Here is a 23139-nt window from a genome sequence, read left to right as displayed (position 1 = left end):
GCAGGGAGCTGGGCAGGGGCATGACCAGCTGCCTCCCACTGCTGGCCAGTCACCAGCCCTCCAGGACCCAGCTCTCCCAGGACCACACATCTGAACAACTGGAGGAGGCGGGGGTCATCGCTGCCCCCCCACCCTGTAAAAGTGCCTGTTTCTGTTGTTCACAGTCACAGTTACCCTTCTGAGCCCAGCCTGTGCCTGCTGACTGCCCTACCTGACAGGCTTTACCTGTGTTCAGGCAGGACACTAAGGTCTGGGGAGCTGAGACTTGTCAAAGGTTTGCCCAAACCAACCCACCCACCACTGACCCTCTGCCCTGGCATTCCGTCCTGGGTGAAGGGACCAGGGGAGGATACCACCCTCCCCTTGGTGCCTCTAGTACCCTGATCAGTGCAGCTCCCACCCCCCAGGGGACCCTGTTCAGGAGCTCAGAGGGCCCCTCCTTTCCTTGCCTGGGCTGCAGTGCAGCAGGGTAGGGGCGCTGCCCTTTAGGGATGACCACAGGGGTGGGTCTGGCTGGCCAGCCAGCCCAGGGGACTCCTGGAGGAAACGAAAGCTGTCAGAGGCATTCTGGGGGCCAGCCGGTGGCAGATCCTGGCACCCTGCAGTGCACAGCTGCCAGGGCTGGGCCTCCAGGGCCCTGAAGGGGCTCAAAGGACAGCTGGGAGTATGGCCCAGCCCAAGCCCCAGCCCCACCTGTTCCCCTAGCCGCGGGAGGGGCTACCCTCTTCTCCAGTCTGAACTGACCTTTTCTGTTACCCTGCTGCCCCCTACTGGCTTAGAGAGGACAGCACAGGCCATCGTGGGCCTGGGGAGCCCATGAGGCCAGAGGATGCCTCTCACAAGGAAACCAGGGAATAGTTACAAATTTAATAAAATTTGCCTTATAAATTACAGCAGCAGCCCCAGGGCTCAGTTTGCTGCCCCAAGAAGCAATAGTTGGGCAAAGCTGGGCAGCTGGAGAGGAAGTTGTTGCAGAATCCGGGCTGTGGAGGTGGCCGGTGGGCCAGCCCATCTCCAGGATAGCTGCAGCGGCAGGGGCCGGCAGAGCTCGTGGCCAGAGGGCACACAGAACAGAAGGGGGTGCCAAGGACAAGCCCAAGGGCTGCCTGGTGCCCCACCCACTGGCTCTTCAGTCCAGACTGGCCATGAGCAGGTGCAGTTCGCGGAAGGCACTGCCGTGGCGGCCGCTCAGGCCCGACTTGCTCTTGACGAGGCCACTGATGCTCTTGAGCTGCTTGTAGCAGAGCCGGCACTTGTGTAGTCTGTGGGCAGAGGGTTGGCACCTGAGGCAGCCAGCCGGCCACCATGGCCCCACCTAGCATCGGGACCCAGCTGTCCTAACAGCCCTCCTCCCAAGGGAAGGCTGTGGCCCTGAGCACAGGACCCGAGGCCATGCCAGGGCTCAGGGCGTAGCCAGCACGGGGAAGAACCCAGGCTCTGGCCAGGGCCTGTGCCACCACCCCCAACCCTGTGTGCTTCCCCATGAGCTGCTATATCAGGGCCATTAACATATGGGCCCTGTGTCCCTTAGCCTGCTGGGGCACCCCTGCCAGGCACACACTGGCCCTCACCTCTCCTCACGAGTGATGTCCACACCCACGGAGGGTGGAGCTGCCAGGATGTCAGTGATCAGCGGCAGAAACCTCTGCAGGATGAGCTTCAGGGAGGTACAGCCTGTCTGGACGTAGCTTCAGGGACAGACAGGTGGAGTCAGAGACGGACACCAGGGCAACCAGAACGGTAGTGAGGTACAACAGGACAGTGTGGGACGGGGCGTGGGGGGGCAGACACAAGGCCACTTGCTCTGGCCACTGCTGCAGAGGGGCAGGGTCCCTGGAGGAGCACTGCCAACCCCATGCAGGCCCAACTCCCTACCTCTCGTACTTGCTCTGCAGAAGCTTCTCGATTTGTGGCAGCACCGTGGTACACAGGTCCAGCTTCCAGAGGGAGCTGGGGAAAGGCCAGGCAGGCACCATCAGGCCGGCCCCGCCCACCCCTCCCTCCCCCTCCCGGCCACTTACGCTTTCTGGTTGAGGATGTTCAGGAGGTCCACCACTACCGACAGGTCACTGATGGCCACCGCAGAGTCTACGGACGTCTGTGCAAACAGAGCTCCATGAGCGGGTGGGACATGTGGGGAGGTGTGAAGATGGGGCTGGGGTTTTACCAAGACCACGCGCCTAAAAGGAGGAGGGCAAGGCCCAGCAGAAACGGATGCTCCATGAATGGCAGCGTGTGTCACACGGGAGGAGCAGGTCGGGTGAGACAGGGCTGCCCGCCCCAGCCCCAGCCCCAGCCCCGGCCTGGTGTCATGTCGGCCAGGCAGCAGTGGGGCACAACAGCCCCGGGCAGAGGAGGGCACCTGCCTTGACATCGCCCGTGGTCCACACGGCCCGCACAGTATCCAGGTTCTTGTGGCGGCTGGTGAGCACCACACACATGGTGTCGTGGCCTTTTCGGATCTGGGACATGGCATCCTCGTCCACCAGCTCCGCCTGCTGGGGGACCTTCACGGCCTATGTGGGACAGGCACCCAGACGCTGACACGGGAACAGGTGGCAGGGCTCTGCCCTGGCCCATGGGCCTCCACCCACCCCACAGCTGGACCCCACTCACAGGCAGGAAGTCAGAGGCCTTCAGCCCAATGGGCTCGTTCCTCGTGGCAGGGATGATGGCGGGATCACCCTTGGGTGCAGGCGTGGAAGTGGTGACCAGGGGCTGGGGAAGGGCTTCAGGCTAAAGGGAGCAAAGGATCAGCAGGTGGCCACCCTGGGCCTCCCCTCTCTGCCTCCTAACATGGGCGACCCCGATCCTGGCTCAGGACTCCAGTCCTCCCAGCCCTGGACGTACATTTGGTGCTGGGAACTGCACGTCCATGGCTGTGCTGGGCTTCACTGCCTCCTTGGCCGTGGTCGTGTCTGGGGCAAGAGGAAGACGCACTGGATCAGACCAGGAGAGACTGGGAGAGAGGCAGGCCCGGGTGGGATTCTAGGTGGCTCTGTGCCCAGGGGGTGGCACAGGGAGATCTGTGTCCGGGGGCTGAGCCTGTCTCCTCCTGTCCTCCAGTCTCTTTGTGGATGGGACCCAGGAGATTCACAGCCCTCTCTTCACAGCGAGTGCGAGTAGGGAGGGGACCTGGGCTGTGAACAGGAACTGGAGGGGGAGAGGGCCCCCCTGCCCCTTTCCATCTTCATCTTAACTCCCAGCAGGGCCTGGCTTCCTGCTGGGCTGGCTGTCAGCTCCAGGCCCCCAGGCCTCCTCGCAGTGCCTTCCTTCCCCAGGCTTCTCCCTCCTCTCACCATCCTCAGACCTCCTCAGAGCCGTCCCCTCAGCCCATGTCCAGTGGCCCTGGTGACCCCACTTCCTTCACAGCACGTGTCCCCAGGCAGGCCCCCTGCAGCTGTCTGTCCACTGTCTCTCTCCACCGTTAGGCACAGGCCTCAAGGGAGCACCTGCCTGCCTCACGCCCACTGTCACCAGGGCCGTGCCCGTGCAAACAGCAGGCACTGTTGAGGAGGGAAGGACAGGAGCCCGTGGGGGGAGGCTGGAGGTCATGCCATGGAGGGGAGGCCTGGGAGAGCCAGGCCCCTAGAGGCCAGCTCTGCCCCAACTCACCATCCTCTGGGGGTGCTGGGAAGGGCTCACTTCTTCGGGGTGGTGTCCGGCCTGCCGAAGCAAAGTGGGCTGACTGAGGACACCAGCGTCCTGTCTGAGAGCCCTCCTGGCCATGCCAGCCGAGGGCCCAGGGGCTAGTCAGAATGCTGAGATGAAGCTGTCCCCAGGCAAAGATGACACCGCTCTTGACCCCAGGAGCCCCAGCCCACTTCTCCTGTGGGCCCTCCCTTTGCCCAGGGCAGGGCTGGGGCACCGAGTGGCTGCTGGGCCTCTGCTGGGGAGTGCCCAGGCTCCTGCCCTCAGTCCCATGGACGCCCAGCCCACAGGGCCTGGAGGACAAGGCAGAGGCTGGGTGCAGGAGGGGGCCAGGGATGAGGACAAAGGGCTCAAGCCCAGCCAGATGTCCCTGGGAAGGACCAGGGCCTCCCCTCAGCAGGACAGGGGCCTCACTGATGCTGTTCTTGGGCTGGAAGATCTCGGTGTAGTCCTCGGCGTTCTGGATCTCCGCCCGGGACTCCCGCTCGTCCCGGTCGTCCTCACTGCTGGGGCTGCGACGCTCGCTCTCCGAGTTGCGTTTCACCCTGGGGTGCAGGGCAGAGCCCAGGGCACCAGGCCCAGGTGAGTCGGGCTGCCCCCACCAGCCCCCAGGACGACCCGGGCCCACACCCCAGGCGCCCACCTCTGAGGTTTGCTGCAGGTCGTGCTGGGCCGTTCATAGATGCGCCGGAGAGGGACACTGGGGTGGGGCGACTGCTGCGCCAGGGGCTGGCTGTCCTGCACGGGGTCCTGGGCCACAGTGCCCGTCCTGGTGACTCGTGTGAGGTCCACCACGTAGGAGGAGACGTTGCTCTGAGAGAAGGCCACGCCTATCTGGGGAAGCAGGGGAGGGAGTGAGGAGGCTGGGGTTGAGGGGGCAGTGGCTTAGCAGAAGGGTGGACATGGGTGCCTCGGCTCTCTTACCAGCTGGTCATTGCAGATGGCCAGGTCGGCTACCTTGCCCCAGTTCACCAGGACCACGTCAAAGCAGCGCTCGGGCTCCCAGCCGTAGACACGCAGCGAGTCCTGACAGCCACTGTACAGGCAGCAGCCATCGGGGTTGAAGAGGACGCTCCTGGGCCAGGAAGAGTTGGCCGTGGGTCCCAGGGCACTCCCTGTACCCCACTCTGAGACACCGGGAGAGCCAGGGAAGAGGCCAAGTGGAGACAGGGCACTGGGCCCACCGCATCCCCTGGCCAGGGCCTGGGCCCAGCACTCTGCCCCTGCATACCTGACGGGGCCAGGCTCCCCTTCGATACAGCTCACCACCTGGAACTTCTCCAGATCCCAAAAACGGATCGTCCTGCAAAGGCAGCCGCTCTGTCGGAAGCCAGTTCCCCCACCCGGCTGCCTACCCGCCACACGCCTCGGGCCTGCCCAGTGGCTTTCTCTAGAGACCTCTGTCCCCAGGGCCACAGGAAGCCCTGTCTTGGGCAGGGGCTGGCCCTGCACGGCAGCAGGAGGGTAAGCACGACCCAGCTGGGCTGTGTGGCCCTGCCTGCCGGGCTGGCCCCAGGTCACAGGCCTCCCCGACCCGAGGGAGCCCAGGACCCCGGGGCCCAGGAACCAAGGCTGAGGGAGACAAGGGCCTGGCTCAGACGAAGCCCACTCTTCTACACAGTCACCAGAACATGACACCCAGGACAGAGGCGGGAGGGATGGCGGCCAGCTGGCTCTGCTCACCTGTCAGAGCTGCCGGAGGCCAGGAGGTACTCATTGGGGTGAAACTCTACCACGTTGACAGGCCCCGTGTGACCAGGGAATTCAGACATCATCTTGCCGGCAGTCAGATCCCAGAGCTGGGGACAGGGAGGGTGGGGGTCAGGGGCAGGACGGACCCCTGGCTGCCTGCTCTCCCTCTAATCCAGCCACTGCTGACTCTGCCCAGGCTCAGGGCATGGGACACTTCGGGAGGGTGGCGGGGTCAGCCTGAGTGTGATCAGCAGACCCAGCCTCCCGCCCCTGGGCCCACACTGGGAGCTACCTTCACTGTGTGGTCGTCTGCGGCCGATGCCAACCACTTCCCATCAGGGCTGAACCGCAGACAGCGCACGGCCTGGCTGTGCCCCTGCAGAGACAGCACCAAGCTCACGGGAAGGCCTGGCCCCACAGGCCCCTCGCCCACCCCTCCAGCCCTGCCCCCACAGGGCTTTCCCAGGGAACAGGCACAGAGGGACAGCGAGCCACAGTCAGATGTCTCCACATGTCACCATGGACTCACAGCCAGCAGGATGCCAGGATGTCAAGATCGTGGACTCTTTCAGAGATTAAATGCCCCTAAAGGCTCTGAAAACCCCCCAAAATAACTGCTGGTTGAACACAGGGCTGCCGGGCTCATATGGCCAGGAGCCCCTTCAGCTAACGCCATGCCACCTGCCTGCGGTGGCACAGCACAGAGCAGCCTGGCACTGTGGCTCCGCTCACATCAGGGGAGAGCCACCCGTGGCTCACCTGCATCCGAGACCCACACTCCACGTTCCCACCCACAGCTGGCAGTTCCCCAGACCCCCAGGATCTGGGGCCACACCACTCTCCCCACGCCATGGTACCAGAGGACACGGGCCTTACCCTGTACCGGAAGACACAGCCTTTCCTCCTGATGTCCCAGAGCTGTGGGGGAGAAGGGCAGAGGGGCAGTGTCAGGAGAGGTCAGGACTGGTCCCAGAGCCTGAGCCAGAGGGCAGCATACAGCCCTGAGCAGAGGGGACTCTGCACCTCCAGGTAGTGACAGCCACTAACGCAGACAGAGGCTCACTCAGGCTGGGCGCTCTGAGCCCAAGAGTCGGGAAAGCACCTGCCCATCCCTTTCCCAGGAGGTGTGGGTGCTGCTCAGGAGGGAGGACATCCCCAGAACAAGGTGGAAGCCCACCCCTCAGGCAGCTCAGCCACAGCCAGCCAGCGTGGGACCCAGGGCGGAGCAGCGTCTCACCTTGATATTCGTGTCCTGGGAACCCGAGGCGACGAACTCGCCGTAAGGGTGGAAATCCAGGCTGCAGATGTTGGCTTTGTGTCCCATAAGTGTGCGCAGAACTAACACCAAGAGAGAGCAGAGGCCAGGCGCAAGGCCGGGTCAGCAGCGTGCTTCTCAGAACCAACCACAGAAAGCCACAGCCCCGCCACCCTGACCACTAATTCCCTCTTGTCTCGAGAGATGGCAGCTACCTCTGTCACCGCTCAACTCCCCAGCAAACCTGCCACAGTGCTCAGCGCCCAGCTTGTCCCAGCGTGCCCACGAGAGAATCTCGAGGCAGCAGAGCCAGACCTGCGCTCGCTCAGCCCAGGCTCCTGGCTGTGAAGCCCACTGGGCGAGTGGCTTGCCCATGGCAGTGCCAAGGGGACACTAGCTGGCAGTGCAGCTGCAGGGAAGTGGCTTGAAGACGGAATCCCAGGAAGGCTTCTTGGGGTGGTATCTGAAGAGGTGTCAGTGCGTGGAGGAGGGGCACTGGTGGGTGGAGGGGAGGACTCGTCTCGGGTTCTCAGTGGCCCTCTGGGGTAATGCTTATCCACAGGAATTTTTTTTTTTTTTTGGCAGAGGGTACTGGGGTTTGAACGCGGCGCTCAGCCACTGAGCCACATCCCAGCAATATTTTGTATTTTGAGACAGGGTCTCACTGAGTGGCTTAGTGCGTTGCCACTCCTGAGGCTGGCTTTGAACTCACGATCCTCCTGCCTCAGCCTCCGGAGCTTCTGGGATTACAGGCGTGGGCCACCACACCCAGCAATCCATGGGATCTTGAGAGTAGCCATGAGGTCAAATGAAGGGGCTGAGAGAACAAAGAGCGGCCACAGCTAAGGACAGCACCGAGCACCTCTGCTGCCCAGGAGCCACGCCCCCATCCTTTAAGGTTTGGCAGGCAGCTCCACGGCCGGGCCAGGGCCTGCTGGCATCAAACCACGTTACTGCCTTGGGGTCTTCTCTGGTACCACGCAAAGCTGTCATGTCTTGCTTTTTGAGACTTATACTTCCATTGTCTAGAGAAAACTGATCAGCCCAAGAGTACTGGGGCCGTGGGGTACGGGAGTCCAGCCATCTGAGGCTTGGGCCAGAGTGAAACCGGGTGTCTAGTGAAGCAGCAAGTTCTCTGTTGTGGGAAGTGTTCAGGACTTCAGATAGAATACTTTAGGGACAGGAGCCATGAGACCCAAGCACTGGGAGAACTAGAACTGTTGATCTTGTCCATCCAAATACGTCAGGCAGTGAGCGGGGGAATCAGACCAAACAGACTCTTCCTGGCATGGCTCGTCTGCTCTGTGACCTAGGCACACACTCACCCCCGGAGCTTTGCATTGAGTTGGTCAGAACTGAGTAAGAAAATCATTGCAAATGCTCAGCTTGGACCTGACTCGTGCCAAGAGCTCAGTAAATGCCAGTCGTAATTATTCCTCCTCTGGTTTCTTCCTTGCCTTTATCCCCTTCTGTCTGTCCCCCCAGCTAGCAGTGAAGCCCACGGGCAAGCGACCTGCCCAAGGTGGTGCCAAAGAGACACTAGCTGACAGTACAGCTGCAGGGAAGTGGGAGAGACCTCTCCTCTGGCATAGTGACAAGGCACTACCCAGGGCTGTGCCATCTGGGCACCTCTCTTGCTCATCTACTGAGCACTCTGGTGCTCAGCAGGCGGACGTGGCCCTGTCCAGGCACTGGGTCTTTGTGGCCAAGCCAGGAGGCGTGAGGGTGCAGCGGCCTGCCTGAGGCCGGACGGCAGGCATAGGGCTGGGAGTCAAGAGTAGGTGCTGCCTCTTGAGCAGCGACCTTCATCATGAACTTTGCCACAGCTGCTAGCAGAGGGCAGGCATGGCTGAGAGCAGGATGAGAGGGAGCTGCCGTCCTCACCACCTTGGGCACAGAGTCCACTGCTCCATCTGGCCTAAGTGTCCTCTGCAGCAGGCCGTGACAGGCACAGGAGCTGGGACTACACTTCCTTCCCACCTGGGGAGTGTGACAGGCAGCTGGCATGTCTCCAGGGAGTACCCAGCCCGCCTCACTGTGCCCCGAGCTGCGCCCCTCCTGGCTCTCCGCGTCTTGTGCTGCGTGGGCTCCCATTGCCTTGCAGGCTAAGGAGGCCTTGGCCTGCCAGCCTCCAGCCCACCAGCGACTCACTTCGCCTCCCACAGCAAAGACCCCAAGGTCCTGTCTCGCCCTGCGTGGGCCAGCTTCATGAGGTACACACAGCCTCCTGGGGGACCCATGCTGACCCGCCCGTGCCCTTGGTTGCCAGTGGAAGGCTGGCAGGACCACATTCTTTTGGCATGACTTCTGCCCTTGCTCGTCTATGCCCAGCTTCGGCCGCAGGATCCGGGAACTCTAGAGTCTGGGGAAAGCTTCTGAGAATCCCCAACTCGAGGCAGCAGCTGGCAGAGCAGGGAGCACTGGGCCAGGAGTCCTGCCACCAGGGTTCAAGTCCCAGGACCTGCCACCTGTAGCCACGGGGATTTTACCAAGCTCAGTCCCCTCCCTGAACCCCAGTTTGCCTATCTGTAAAGTCAGGGGACCCTGTCAACCTGGCTCCGCATCATAATCACCTGGAAGCTCAATACAGCCCGACTTGGGGTCCACCCCACTACCAAATCAGATCCTGGGGTGGGGGACTGCCATGTGCCATGGCTCCTCATGCAGCAGGAACCCAGCGCCCTGGAATCCAGAGGCCCTCAGCTTCCAGTCCTTGGTCACTTCGTGGAATTGCTCACATTTCTCTGATGAGAGGAAGAGCAGAGCCGAGGAAGTCTGGCCCCTGCTCTTCAGTGGCCTGTGTACGGCTGCTGGCGTCCTCTGGGATTCGGGTCTAGGCAGAGGCTGCCCGGGATGCTGGCTTCTGACCCAGCTGGCTGCCTTCTCAGGTAGAGCCAGCATCCTAGATGAGCTCTCTCAGCCTTCTCAAGTCCAGCAAGGCCCACATACCATATGGTGTGGCCAGGAGGGGACCCTACGCTGAGACACACCGTGGGCAGCCATCTAGCATCAGAGGGTTCTCAGGACCATGTTGCTCTTCAATGGACCATCACTGTGGAGGCCCAGGGCGCCATCTTTCCCGAGGACTACTGACACAAACAGAGCACTGTTCTCAAGCACAGGGGACCTTGGTGCTGGGCACAGGTGGCCTATGGCTGCTGTCTTGCAGATGCAGAGCATGTGTAAAAGAGAGGCCCGGAAGAAGCCCCAAGGCTCAGCCAGGCACGAGGGCCTCTCTGGAAAAGGCAGCCTTGGCACAGTCCCCACCCTCCTGAGCTGCAATGGTGGCCTCCTGCCTGGCACGCCCAAAGGTCCCAGACAGAGCAGCTGAGCAGAGGTAGCAAATGGGCTCTATCGGTCTCACAGTGCTAGCCGCGCGGCATGCCACACAATAGGGTGACTTAGCTATCAACGGTGAAGAGCGTGTGGGCTCCACACAGATTCCCAGACCCTCCTGACTTGTCCGTGGGGCTGGCAGCTGCGTCACTTTGCTGCACCCCAGCAGCTGCAGGCCTGGGACAGCCCCGCTGAGGGGAGGCAGACTCCTGGAGGCCCAGAACCGAGGGCGTGCACCTCCAGACAGAAAGGACCAGGGACCCCTCTCAGAGATGAAAACCAACCCACATCTGTGTTCCTTACTGTGAAACCTCACAAAGCTGGGGCACAGATCCTACAAGCTCAGGGCAGGGGACAGTGGGAGGGGAAAGGTCCCACATGAAGGATCTTGCAGAGGGGACAGCACTGGAACCCCAGAGCCAGGGGAGCTGGACCCTCACAATCCTGAGGGCAAATATGTCTTGGGACTCAGGGTAGCAGACAAAGACAAGGAGGCCCAGTGACAAAAGGGCTGCAGGTCCAGTGTTCCCGTGTCACTAGGACCTGGGAACAAAGCTCTGAGAAGGGACAGCTGGATTATGGGATGGGCATGAGGCAAACAGGAGGAGCTTTACTTTACTGGGACAGAATTTGGAATGAAGAAAACATACAGATGAAAAAAGAACAATGTTCAATTCCAGGGAATAAATGGGTTGTGAGTACCATTCCCCAGGCCCTTACAACATGGCCCTGTTTAAACAGTGACACTGCGGGTGGTGGGGGAATGTGAGGGGGTCAGGGGTCAGATGTGAGAGACATCTTCATCTTCCACAGTAGAAGGACAATATTTTATGTGTATTTTCTTTTTCTCTGTAGTACTGGGGAGCAAACCTAGGGGTGCTCTATCACTGAGCCATATCCTCCTTTTTTAAAATTTTAAGTCAGGGTCTTGCTAAGTGGCTGAGGCTGGCCTCAAACTTGCAATCCTCCTGACTCGGCCTCTAGAGTCACAAGAAGTATAGGCATGTGCCACCATGCCCAGCTTATGGACATATTTGTTTTGGCTTTTTAAACCACCTATTACTTTTATCCAGATGAAAAATAAACTCAAAAAACAGAAGCAAGCAGACCTGGCCGCTCCAGGCCCACGTCCCCATGGGGCTGAGTGGGGGCTGCCCCACGGAGATGTGCGTTGCACAGCCTCCCACCACCCAGGAGTCCTGTGCGGGCCCCTGGGGACACTGATCACTCCAGGCTCTGAGTCCACCCCCACGCGTACCTGCCTACCCACACAGCTACCCATCCAGACAGTCCATGGGCACCTCCCAGTGCCAGCTGTTCAGGGGCAGCAGTGCACCTTGCTCCAGGCTAAGGGGGCTGGGTGGGCACCACGCCATCTGGTCAGTACCCCAGGAGGGAAGCGTGCACTTGCCTCCGAGCCGGAAGCTGAGTGCAAACCTGCGCGCAGGGAAGTTAAGTTTGAGGCCTACTTTTGGCAGCTTCCAGGTCCCACACACGAATGGAGCCCGACTGGGAGCCAGCCACGATGAGCTCCTCGGGGGTGTTGAGGCGGACACTCTCCACTGGGGACGTGTGGCCTGTCAGGCTCTGTGGAGAGAGAGTGGCAGCTTCAATGCATTGTGGGACACCCCCAGATTTTGCCCCAAACTCAGGGTCCCTGGGAAAGGCTTTGGCAAGAGGTGGCTGGTGTAGGGAGGCTCCCAGGGCCATACCCGGGCCCTCTTGTAGACCCCCTTCGTATGGCTACTTGCCCCCGCACAAACCCCAGTCACCCTCCAGCCCCTTCCCAGGCATGGGTGTCACCAATAGAAATAGCCCTGAGACCCTTGCAGGGTAGCGGGTGACCATGATAACGAGATGCCTGCCTTTAGTGGTGAGTCCACTGCTCTCATCTCCCCCTCCCAGGCACAGGTCCCTGTGGGTACCAGACTCCCAAGGGCTGCCTGCCCCAGTGGGAGACCCCACCATGGAACCCAGGGGGGCTGGGAGTGACTCTGTAGGGGGACAAGCAGGTTCTCGCCTACTCAAACCATCAGAGGGGGGCAGGGCCAGGCTGGACACTCAGTTTAGGAGGTGCCGGCATGTCCAGCTTTCTGGACAGAAGTCTGGAACCCAGTCCATGTGTCTGTCCTTCCCCACCTGCTGGTCCTCACACAGCACAGTGGCAACTCTGTCCGTGTTTGCTAGGACAACAGCCCTGCTTGGGGGGGGAGGACCGCTCCTCAGTGTAACTACCCAGAGGCCCAGTGGTTACGAGCAGCTTGAAGGCTCAACCAGTCCAGCCCGAGTCTGGGGCACAAACGGGCAAAACCCACCCATATTAGAAATGCACGGTCCCCTCCAACCAGCAACTGCACCTCGGGAAAGTACTCACCCTCTCTTTGCCCAAGCCCATACAAAACAATGCCAACCCAGGGAACTCAGTACTGTGGAGTGAACACAGGACCTTGCACAGGCCAGGCAAGGGCTCTGCCTCCATACCACATCCCAGCCCAGCCGTGGATCTCTCTAACGAAGGCCAGGCAAGGGCTCTGACTCCATACCACATCCCAGCCCAGCCGTGGATCTCTCTAACGAAGGCCAGGCAAGGGCTCTGACTCCATACCACATCCCAGCCCAGCCGTGGATCTCTCTAACGAGAGACTGGAGACAACACAAATGCTCATCCTAGGAAAGTGGTCAGCTAACTATGGTCTCCATGATCACCTGCCCAACGAAAGACTAGTCAGTCATGGAGATGAGTAAGGCAGCCGTTCAAACACGACAGACTGATCGCCATGACCCCTTCAGGTGAAAAAGATGGACAACGGTGTACACAGTACAATATCATTTGTGTAAAAAAGCAGGAGCGGGGAACAGATATACATATTTGCTCACTGATGCACAGAATAATTCCAGAAGGCCACAGAAAGTATTTGGAGCCAGGGTTGCCTCCAGGGAAGGGGACAAGGGAGGAAGGAAGGAAGGAAGGAAGACTTCACCGTTCACACTCCGTCTTTTGGATGTTGGGCCATATGAGCACATCACATGCTCAAACCTAAACCAAAGTTCACAACAGTGGACCTTCTGCAGAGGGAGCACATGTGTCCACGTCACAGGACACTCAGAATGCAGCAGGTTGGGACACTGAAAGATCTGGGCGCCTGGTCGAGGGTGAGTGACAAAACAGTGACTCAGATGAGGCCACCTGGAAACCTCAAGGCTGCCCTGGTGCCCAAAAGGAGTCTGGCCTTCAGCCAGGTGGCTCCCCTATTCTTGAAGGCTGGCTACTGTCCCAACAGCCTAGATTGCCCTGGGCCTCACTGATTTAGCCACCCTGCTCTGGGGGACAAGTGCATGGATCACTTCCTGTCCCATTTTGATTATTTCCAACTCATGTATATATTACTTTGGCAATTCAGGGAAAAGAAAACCCCAAAATTTCAATTCCATTCTTATTGAACCCCAGTACACTGATTGTAGTTCAAGTACATCATAGTTCTTCCCCTGGATGTCATAAAAATGCCTAAGTAATTAAGTTTCTACAAATAAATATCAATTCCCTCCGTTTTATCTTTATGTTTATTTGGGCAAGAGTCATAAGAATGGTAATTCCCTGTGTTGGCAAGGATGTGGGGGGAAAGTGCAGATTCGTATGCTACCAGTGAGGATGTAAATTGATTTCTGGAGGGCAATTTGGAAATATGTTTTGAAAGCTTTTTAAAAAGTGCACACCCTCAGATTAAATGCAATGATCACAGACGTGCTCAAAGGTTTGGGTAGAAGAGGATGTTCACCACAGTGTGGTTTAGCAGAGCCAAAAATTGGCAACAGCCTCATGATGATAACAGGGTGTGGCTAAGCTAATTACAGCTCATCCCTATAATGGAATACCAGGAAGCCATTAAAAATCATGTTGTAAAAGAATATTTGTTGACATAGGAAAATCCTTATAACATTGTTATTCTTAAAAACCAGGTTATGCAAGAGTAAATAAGATGGTATTCTGAAGACAGAGTTTTATACATTTACATGTATATACACGTACATGTATTTGCACATATGCACACACATGCATGCCCATATATGTGCATCTCTGAATCTAGAAAGGCACAGACCAAAATATCAACCATGGTGGTCTTTGGAAAATGGAATTGCCTGTAATTAATTTTTGTTTTTTCCTCCTTCATGCTTTCCTGCACTGAATATGAGTAACTAGGGAAACTGCTATTAAAGAACTAGCTCCCTAAGCAGCTTCAACTGGGTTCCTGGGAATCCTTTTTGAGGACTGAGGTTGGGAATCCATCATTGACCGGTGAGCAGGCTGGCTGGGCTGGTGTACTATGAGCATTTTGGCTCAACCACAGGCCCAGGGCTTATTTAGACTTTGAACACTCTGGAATTCTGCCCCTCAGCCAGGTGGCTCCCCAACTCTTGAGGGCTGGCCACTGTCCGAGCCAGCCTAGGTTGCCCTGGGCCTCACTGAGCAGACAGTGGGGGGCAGCACTGCTGGCCCCATCTGGCCTAGGTTGGGCCCCAGAAGACAGGCGTGCCTTGGGCTTAACAGTGCCTGGAGAGCCACCTGCTGCCCAGCCCCCAACCTTGCCCTTCACAAGTCCCCTCCAGGTGCACGCCCCGACCCACCGAGCCTCACCATGATGCAGTTGGGCTTGTTGATGGACCACAGGTTGACGCGGCAGTCATCCCCGCCTGTGGCCAGCAGCCTCCCCGAGGCTTTGCCCAGCACCAGCGAGGACACATTGCTGGCGTGGGCGACGATCTCCTCTACACAGGAAAGAAAAGGGAGAAGGCAGTCAGGGTCCTAGATGGGGCCATGTGGGGGGGGGGCCTGCTTGGCCACCAGCTCTGGATCGGAAACCTAGACAACTCCCACGAGCTGTAGGGCCAGCGACAGGACTGGGTATGGCCTGGGACTGAAAGGACTCTCAATGCCAGTTATTCCTGTCCTATGCATGATTTGTTCTTTTTCTTTTTTTTTCTTTTTTGCACATCAACTGATAATACAGCTAACTACACAATCAGACCTCATTTTTAAAAATATTAGCAAATGAATGTGTGCACTGGACACAGACAGACACTCTTTTCTTGTCACTATGCCCTAAACAATAGAGTGTAACGATCACTGACATAGCACTTACCTATCAGGCATTATAAATAATTGAGAGATGATTTAAAGCAAATGGGAGGAAGATCATGGGCTCTATGCAAATAACATGCCATCTTATACAGGGGACTTCAGCATCATTCAGATTTTGGTATTTGCACATAGAGGACCTGGAACCAAGCCTACATGGATACCAAGGGACAAATAAACTAAAATTTTAAGATTAACTTGCTATTTTCAGTTAACTTTGTCTTAAGCAATATGCTCATGATACTTTTTTCATAACAGGAAAAGAACAAAAAAAATCACCATTGAAATAAATATATATATATATATATATGCACTAGGTGCCACTCACACGCAGACCCACCCCAGGACACAATCTCAAAACAACAGAAGTGCACTCTAGGCAGGCTGTCCCCAGGTGAGCTCACACAGGGCGGCGCTCAGATTCCATCCTCAGGTGCTGGCTGAGCTCTGCTGGTTGCTACTGTGTGGCTTTAGACAAGTCACTTGTCCTCTGAGGGCTGATCCTTGTCTAATAAACAGAATGACCATAGTGCCTGCCCTGGGGGTTGCTGCAAGTTTGTGGGAACGGGTTTGTCCCTGAGCTGCTGAGGAGGGAGCTGCTGCCCGGGGAGGCGGGGGCTAAGGGCCAGCTGCCCCAGGAGCGGGAGCGGCTACCGGGGCCAGGCAGGTTGGGGAGGGCTCTGTGGGGAGGGCGCAAGAGGCACCAGAGTGGACTGGGCGGGGTGAGGCTGACCAGACACAGTAGGAGATAAGGCCTATGGGCAGCCAGCAGGGCCCCTAGCCTGGGTTGTGGGGCCCCAGACCTAATCCTCGGGGGGCGGGGGGGGGCTCATCTGTGCTCTGAAGGGAGCCAGGTGGCGGCCCAGGCCTCTGAGCCAGTCGCTGGGCGAGTTCCTCCTGGAAACAAAGAGGAGCAAAGGCAGGCCTCCCCACACAGGCGAGGGAAATCTCCAACATGCCAAGGCCCTGAGGGTTGGTCTGGGTGACAGGAGGAAAAGGTCTGTCACAGCTGGTCTGCAGAGGGCCCTTCCTCTGCCCCAGCTCCGACTCCAGCCTGGCTGAGTGGCTCTGGTGTAGGCGGCAGTGCACAAGCAGGCTGAGAAAGTAGGCCTGGGAAAGCCAGGCGGCCTGACTCAGAAGGGCTGTCCAAGATGCCAGGGGCCCAGGCCACAGGCTTGACCTCACAGATGACACCTCCCCAGGGCCGGAGCTCCCTGCAGGCCCAGACATCAGCTGGGGTACTGGAAACTCACCATAAGGATTCCAGGGAGTCCGCCCTACTCAGCCCTCACACCAACCACAGAGCCTCCTGTTCTGAGCACCAGGGACAGAGATGTCTGGGATCGATGGCCAAGGCACTTATCTATTCCAAAGCTTCTGCTCAGCCCAGCAATAAGGGAACCCATCTTTTCCCTGAGCACTTTGCCCACAAACTTTGAGCCCTGTCCCCTCCTCTGAAGCGATTCCCTATCTACTTTGCCCTCTCCCTGGACCAACTTGAGGCCTCCCTTAGTGTGCCCTGACTCTGATCCTTACTGCTGAAAGTTCTTGCTGGATCTCAGGAATGCGGTCTCTGGAGATGGCCATCAGTTCATAACAGAAGCATTTCTGGTCAGCCCTCACCCAGCCCAGTCCATTCTAGGCCTCGCACGGGGAGACCGTGGGGAGTGAGAGCCAGGGTTCCTGCCTCAATGCTCCAGTGCAGTCCCAGTCCCAGCATAGGGCACAGGGATGGAAGAGCTGCAGACTCTGGGTAAGAAACACCTCTTCTCTAGCAGTGTGGCCAGGCACTGAGCACAGCCTAGGAGGGGTGGCAGGAGGCATGCCCCAGGAACGGGCAGGGGGCACAGGATGTAGGCTGAGACTCCCGCTTTGTCTTGGCTTGAAGGCCATCAACCAGCCACAGCCCACACCTGAGTGCCCAATTTTAATGCAGACACATCACAGTTCTCAGTGTCTAACAGCAGACTGGGTGACAGCAAACTGCTCTGCCCTGCACAATCCCACATCACTTTTCCTGGGTGCCACATCCCAGCCCAACAGAACACTTTGTTTTCTGGCCAGATATGCCAAGGACCTGCATCCTAGGTAGACGAAGCAAAACTGGGCTTCAACAGGTCCATCCGGCCAAGCACCTCCTGACCCTAGAGTCACACGATCCTGAGTTTTTCAGACAATTTATACCATGGAAAGCACTGTGCACATGAAATTGTTTGCAAATGCCCAACATTCCTAGGCACACTGCCTCCTGCTCCAATACTCTGATGGCTTGACCTTGCCATTCAGAGAAAGCTGTGTCAAAGGGCTGAGGTCCTATGGACACGGGCCCCTGCAGGACTCAATGGCTTCCTCTGGCACCATGTTCTCCCTACTGCTGAGCCACAGCCCATAGTGTCCATTAGGTCCTTTTAATACACCAACCTTCCTGCTTCGGGGTCTTTGTGTTTGCGGCTCAAGCAGCCTACAGCACCCCCTGCCCCAGTGCCCTTGTCACTCAGTGACTCAATGCACATGTACTATCTTGGAATTAGATAAGGTCGGAAATGGATGGATGTGGTTATCCAACTCCTGCCTGTTGCTCTCCCGAGGCTGAGCTCCAAGGGTACAGTAACCCTGTCCATTCTGTCCCCCCACTGGGTCCCCACTGCCTGGCTCTATGCTCAGCAGAGAATAGCTGTTGAAGGGATAGATACACAATCCCAATAAATATGAAATGGCTCTGTCCAAAGTAACCCCATGCTTTGGGGAACCATAAAAGGGTTCTCCCAGAACTTTGTTCTCCATAAAAGAACCATAAAAGTTCTCCACAGAGCTTTGGAGATATTTTGCATATGCCCCGAGTGTCTCACTTTGTAAGTGAGGAAAGTGGGGTCCAGCAAACAGCTTTGCCCAGCACCTCGTGGCTAAAAAGTGGTTTAGCCTTACCCCAGCTCCTGAGAGCAGCCAGGGACAGTGTGCAACAGAAGATGAGCAGGTGGAACACATCAAATCTATGCCAACAAGTTACAACTGAGGTAGGACCCATAGAAGGGCCAAGGTGTACAGCAGTTCTCCAGATGTGCTCTAGGGATCCTTGGGATCCTCAAAATCCTTCTAGAGGGTACAAAAGGACAAAACTATCTTCCTAGCTACACTAAGATGGTATTTGTGTTTTGTACTTTCGTTTGCTCACAAGCATGCAGTGGAGTTTTCCAGGAGACACATGACATGATGACATCATCACTCTGTCCCTGTCTGATAATACACTCTTGCATTTCAAACTGTCTCTATTAACTTCTAACATGGTGAATATTGACAAGAAAAGCACTTTGGGGTCCTCAATAATTTTTAAAAGTATAAAGGGGTCTTAAATCAAAGAGTTTAGAGCTACTCGTGTAAAGTAATGGTGGGGGTGGGGATGCTCATGTTCGGTTACGTTCCAGAGCCCAGTCAGCATCCCTGTGCTCACTCTTACTCCCACCACCCTTCCCCACCCATATCCCAGGATGCTTTCATTAGACCAAGGAAGTCTGACTTGGGAGACATATTCTCATCCCATTCTGCCTGTTGGCCTAGCTGGCAATCCTATGTTCGAAATCTCACTTCAAGCTCACAGCAACTATCGAATGTGGTGTGATCATTGTACAGATAAGAAAAGTAAGCCTTAGGTTAAGTCACCTGTACATTGTCACCACTCAGCAAAGGAGTGCCACAGGCACGATTTACATCTTTGTCTACCTTACAAGGCCTGGGAGTCTCTGTCTGTTCCAAGAAGAGACACAGCCACAGGTTCAGGCTGCCCAGCAAAGAGCAGCTAACAGAATAAACAAAATGATACAGAAAAATGAAAACTACTCACGCAACTTCCAGGCTGTCTTCGTGACCACAGGGGTGGCCATCCTTCAGGGCTGGCACTTAAAGCCCCACCCACAAAATGGATTGTGCCTTCTTCTGGGGTGGGGGTGGATCCCCCCCAGATCCACCAATCAAGGTGGCAGAGAGTTGACACACATCCAGGCAGAGAGAATGTCTCCTCTCCTGGCCCTGGACGACCTGGTGTCTTTAACTCATCCACAGCAGCAATAGCAGCAGCTTCTGCACATCTGTCAGGATCCCAGATCATGGAATATCAGGCATGGGCCATCTCAGCTCAACAGTGGGCTGGAATACAAACCGAGGTAAGGGTGTGTTAGGAAACATTTGGGAAGAGCTGCAGCCCCCTGGATCACCAAGGCCACTTGATAAAAACTGACCCGCACCAAAGCAAACCAGAATCAGGAGCTGCACTGCAAATTGTTGTTGAGGATTTGCAGAAGGGGCACCTCAGGCAAGGCCACTTAGAGCACAGGGAGAAAGGCCCTCCCAGAAGCTGTGATAATGGGCAGCAGCTCTGCCACAGGACTGCTGGCTGCCTGAAGTGCAGCAGCTGCAGTGGGGCGGGGAAGACCACGTGTCTAAATTTCTGGGAATCACTGTTTTCACCTGACGTATAGGATGGAGGGTGGAGTCAGAGGCTAAGCTTAGGGGCCCAGGAGAGGCACCCCAGAGGCTGCCATTGACAAGGTCCTCTCTAGGAATAATCCCAAAAAGGAGATTGAGGGTCCAATCCCCCAGCTCCTGGTAAGGGAACCTCTCCTGACCACTGAAATCCCCAAGGGCAGAGCTGGAAAGTAGGCCTCCATCTGAGCGTCAGAGGTATGACTCCTCAACTCTGAAAAGCCACCTCACGGAGCCTCCCACCCGCCTCCCACAGCGGCTTCGCCTCTTTCCCATGAACCCTCTCCCTGTGTTCCCTTTCTCCTGCCTCCTGGGTCTCCTATTCGAGCACATCTTACCTCCTGAACTCCCTAATTTGGTCCCCACCTCACCAGATCCACTTTACTTCCCTTGCTCCGCTGCCACCAGCGCCGCCCATTCATTCGCTCTTAGGCTTCATGTGCCCCTACTCATTACCCATCCTCCTTCAGACCCCTAATTCTGCTTCCGGCCTCCCTAGCTTTCCCCCTCCGGCCTCCCAGCTGGCCCCGTTCGTCCCAAGGTTGGGGCTGGTCCATCGGGTTCGCCTGATCCTCCCACCCCTCTCGGCTTGCGGGGCACCGGCTGTAGGATCCCCCGCCCTGAGCCCTCTGCCAGCAGCTCGACCGGCCCTGCCGGGCTCGGCCCAGCCTAGGGCCCATCTTGCCCTTGCCTCCGCGCTCCCTTGCCCACTTTACCTGCAGCAGCGGCTCCTGAGGCCGAGGCTTTGCTCCAGGCGCGACCCCCACTTGCCTCCATCCCCTACCCTGATTGGCCGCTGCTTGACAACCGACCCTCACAACAAAACCTCCGGCCCAGAGCCCCGCCCACCCCGCCTCCCACACCAATCATCCGCCGCGGACGCTCCGCCTTCTACCAAGTTTGCCCAATGGAAGCAGGCGCTTCTGCCGCTTTTCTTAAGTACCCGCCCCCTTTTCCTGAATCGGACTAATCACGAGGAGGGAGGGTTCAAGAGACGCCTTTTGGTCTCTACTATACCAACGCGGGCTGCCATTTTCTTTGACCCGCCTTCGCTTCACGTTTTCCCTTTCCTCTTCTTCCTCCAACCTAGGTTGCGTTTGAAAACTTTGCGAGTCGCCTCCAATGGCGGTCGCTCCAATCCCTTTAGCAACCGTCCTGGATAGACCAATCAGCATCCACATTATTGGAAAAACCAATCCCGCGGTAGCCAATGGGAAGGGAACTTGGAGAGCAGCCTGAAGCCGCGAACCCTTCCATCTTGGAACCGGGCGAAGCCAGCGGAGGACTTAGTCAGCATTTTGCCAGTAGTTCTCCTCCATGCATTTCCCTGCGGGCAGTGCCGCAGTGATCTGAAGACTTTGCGTCTTTGATCCAAACGGCGCCTTGAGTTCCCCGCGGGAAACTTGGAGCGAAACAGAGCTAGATTCCCGGTCCGAGTCAGGCGCGGAGCCCGGGAGTGCGGGCCCCTCAGCCTGAGCCCCGGGCCGGCGGATGAGTGGGCAGCAGCAGCAGCAGCAGCAGCAGCCTGTTGTCCATGCGGGGTGCCCCCAGGGAAAGGCCTTAACTACCGAGTGCCTGAAGACCCTAGAACCGCCTGGTTTATCCTCCACGCTGCACCTCCGGTCGGGACAGCTTGGCCACAACCCCAAGGGGTAGGAATTACCCGTTTACAGAAGCGGAAACTGAGGCCCAGGTTAAGGTGCTTATAAAAGACCACGCATCCGAAAAGAATGGCCCCAGGACGCGAATCCTTGTTCTTAAAGTCAAAGCCTGGGAGATCCCCTCTGTACAGGACCCCCTCTGCCAGCGCAGGGAGCTGAGAGTCCACCCACCGTCACGTGGTACTTTGGGGAAGCTGATCCGGAGGGGAGTTTGGGGATTTTTAAGAGAGGGCTGGATTAGGAGAATAACTGCGAGTGAAGGTGTACCGCCTGCACTCCCCTACTTTACTTTGTACCGGACATTGCACCCAGCCCCTTTTATTTTTTGGGAGAGGGTTTCGCTAAGTTGCTGAGGGTCTATGTAAATTGCTGAGGCAGACCTAGAAATTACGATCCTCCTGCTTCAAGCCTCTGGGATCGCTGGGATTGCAGGTGTGCACCACTTCCCGCTTTTTAATACCCCCCAAAATATATAACTTTTTTTTTTTTTTTGGTACCAGGGATTGAACCCAGGGTAACCACGGAACCACATCCCAGCCCTTTTAAAATGTTTTATTTAGAGATGGGATCTCCCTGAGTTGCTTAGAGCCTCCCTAAGTTGCTGAGGCTGACTTTGAACTCAGGATCCTCCTGCCTCAGCTTCCCCAGCCGCTGGGATTACCAGCATGCGCCACTGTGCCCGGCAAAACTTAATAGTAACTTTGAAAAATCACTTTTCATAGAGAAAACTTGAAAATATAGCACATGATATTCACCATGTACATTGCGACACTTGTTAACATCTTGCCATATTTGCTTTGTGTATTTTTTCCTGGACCCCTTGGAAATTGTAAATATTGTGACATTTCAATCCTGACACTTAGAATACTGAGCAAACATGTAGGTCTTTAAAATCGGGCTGTTATTCCAACATAACCATTGTTATCACCACCCCTAAGAAAATTAATTCTCTGACAGCCAGTCCATACTTGATGCCTTCAGTTATCCCTCAAATATATTTAAAAACTTTTTTCTTTTCTGTAGGAACCAGGCTGGGGGTATAGCTCTTTCCTAGAGCCCCCATCTAGCAGGAGAACTGTCTACAGCACTGGAAAAAAAAAAAAAAAATCTCACCAGGAACCAATCAAGATTCATCATACTTGGCTCTTTTAAAATTCATTCTGTTTCCATCCCCCAATCTTTAATTTGTTTTAATGACATTAATCTCTTGAAATTAAGCCCTTTCCTTATAAGGGACCCCATGTATTGGATTTGTTGTTTGTTTCTTTCAACTGCCACTTACATTGTCCCTCCTCCCCTGAGTTTCTTGTGAACTGGAAGTTAGTTCTAAAAACTTGACAGATTCATGCCATGCATTTAAAGACATTTTTTTACAGTACACATACCCCAAAGCGCGTGTTATAAGGTTATCAGTGAGGTTTTGCAGACTGAGAATCCCCAGGTGGAGATCCCACCTCCCACTAAGCCCCGCCCCTTAGGGCTTCCATCACCTCCCAAGAGCGCCACCCTGCGGACCAAGGCGTAGCGCATGGCCTTTAGGTCCTATCAAGATCCAAAATACCGCAGCCCCGTTGAGTGGATGCTACCGGTGGGATTGTTGGGCCAGAGTTTAGCTTTAGTAGGTAACGCCAAATGGTTTTCCAAAAGTGGTCGGACTGATTGACACTTCACTAGGAAAGGTGTTTATATGAGAGTCCGTCCAGTGCTTCTCATGCCACCAACACTCAACCCATGCTGGTGGGTGTGTAGTGGTGTTTCACTTTCCTGTTGACTAATGAGTTTTAAAACATTTTCCTGTGTGTGTGTGTGTTTTGGCCATTTTTTAAGCTGTCCTAGTGAGTGCTTGCTATGTGCCACTCCCAGCCCTCTCTGCTCTGTAGGTCTTATTTAAAGCAACAGTGGCGTCCCCATTTCACAGACGGGTGAATGGTGAG

At 56.5% G+C, this 23139-nt stretch overlaps 1 protein-coding gene and 1 long non-coding RNA gene across 7 annotated transcripts; one reads left to right on the top strand and one right to left on the bottom strand.

Moving 5' to 3' along the window:
• Positions 1-853: 853 nt before the first annotated feature.
• Positions 854-21327, bottom strand: Katnb1 (katanin regulatory subunit B1). 5 transcript variants are annotated; one of them, XM_040279728.2, is made up of 20 exons: positions 21208-21327; positions 18907-19208; positions 14568-14698; positions 11404-11521; positions 6581-6681; positions 6220-6261; positions 5636-5719; positions 5335-5450; positions 4883-4954; positions 4576-4726; positions 4295-4485; positions 4066-4196; positions 3616-3666; positions 2851-2918; positions 2617-2736; positions 2367-2516; positions 2022-2098; positions 1876-1950; positions 1572-1688; positions 854-1262 (listed from the first exon to the last, which is right to left on the bottom strand). In XM_040279728.2, exons 2-20 carry the CDS (start codon positions 18944-18946, stop codon positions 1130-1132), a joined length of 1968 nt encoding a protein of 655 aa, XP_040135662.1. In that variant the 5' UTR covers positions 18947-19208; positions 21208-21327; the 3' UTR covers positions 854-1129. The 5 variants fall into 5 exon arrangements, with proteins under 5 accessions (XP_040135662.1, XP_021577158.1, XP_005318289.1 ...); XM_021721483.3 differs by lacking the exon at positions 21208-21327 and adding an exon at positions 20562-20695; XM_005318232.3 differs by lacking the exon at positions 21208-21327 and adding an exon at positions 20261-20406.
• On the top strand, positions 19630-22551 carry LOC110597319 (uncharacterized). 2 transcript variants are annotated; one of them, XR_002483135.3, is made up of 3 exons: positions 19630-19742; positions 20635-21385; positions 22229-22551. It is a non-coding gene; the product is annotated as an uncharacterized LOC110597319 (long non-coding RNA). The 2 variants fall into 2 exon arrangements; XR_013430919.1 differs by lacking the exon at positions 19630-19742 and having other exon boundaries at positions 20772-21196.
• Positions 22552-23139: the final 588 nt, after the last annotated feature.

This window comes from Ictidomys tridecemlineatus, chromosome 15 (assembly GCF_052094955.1).
Source record: "Ictidomys tridecemlineatus isolate mIctTri1 chromosome 15, mIctTri1.hap1, whole genome shotgun sequence".
In the NCBI taxonomy this organism is placed as follows: domain Eukaryota; kingdom Metazoa; phylum Chordata; class Mammalia; order Rodentia; family Sciuridae; genus Ictidomys; species Ictidomys tridecemlineatus.
The sequence above is the reverse complement of the archived record's forward strand: the minus strand, read 5'-3'. Positions and strand labels throughout refer to the sequence as shown.

What these genes read in the sequence shown, in the direction of transcription:
- Katnb1 (XM_040279728.2), bottom strand. Translation starts at nt 18,946, where the DNA reads ATGGCCACCCCTGTGGTCACGAAGACAGCCTGGAAGTTGC. An exon ending in CCATCTGCAATGACCAGCTG is followed by an intron (nt 4,486 to 4,575) that starts GTAAGAGAGCCG and finishes CTGCTTCCCCAG; the next exon opens with ATAGGCGTGGCCTTCTCTCA. An exon ending in CCAGCCCAAGAACAGCATCA is followed by an intron (nt 3,667 to 4,065) that starts GTGAGGCCCCTG and finishes TTGCTTCGGCAG; the next exon opens with GCCGGACACCACCCCGAAGA.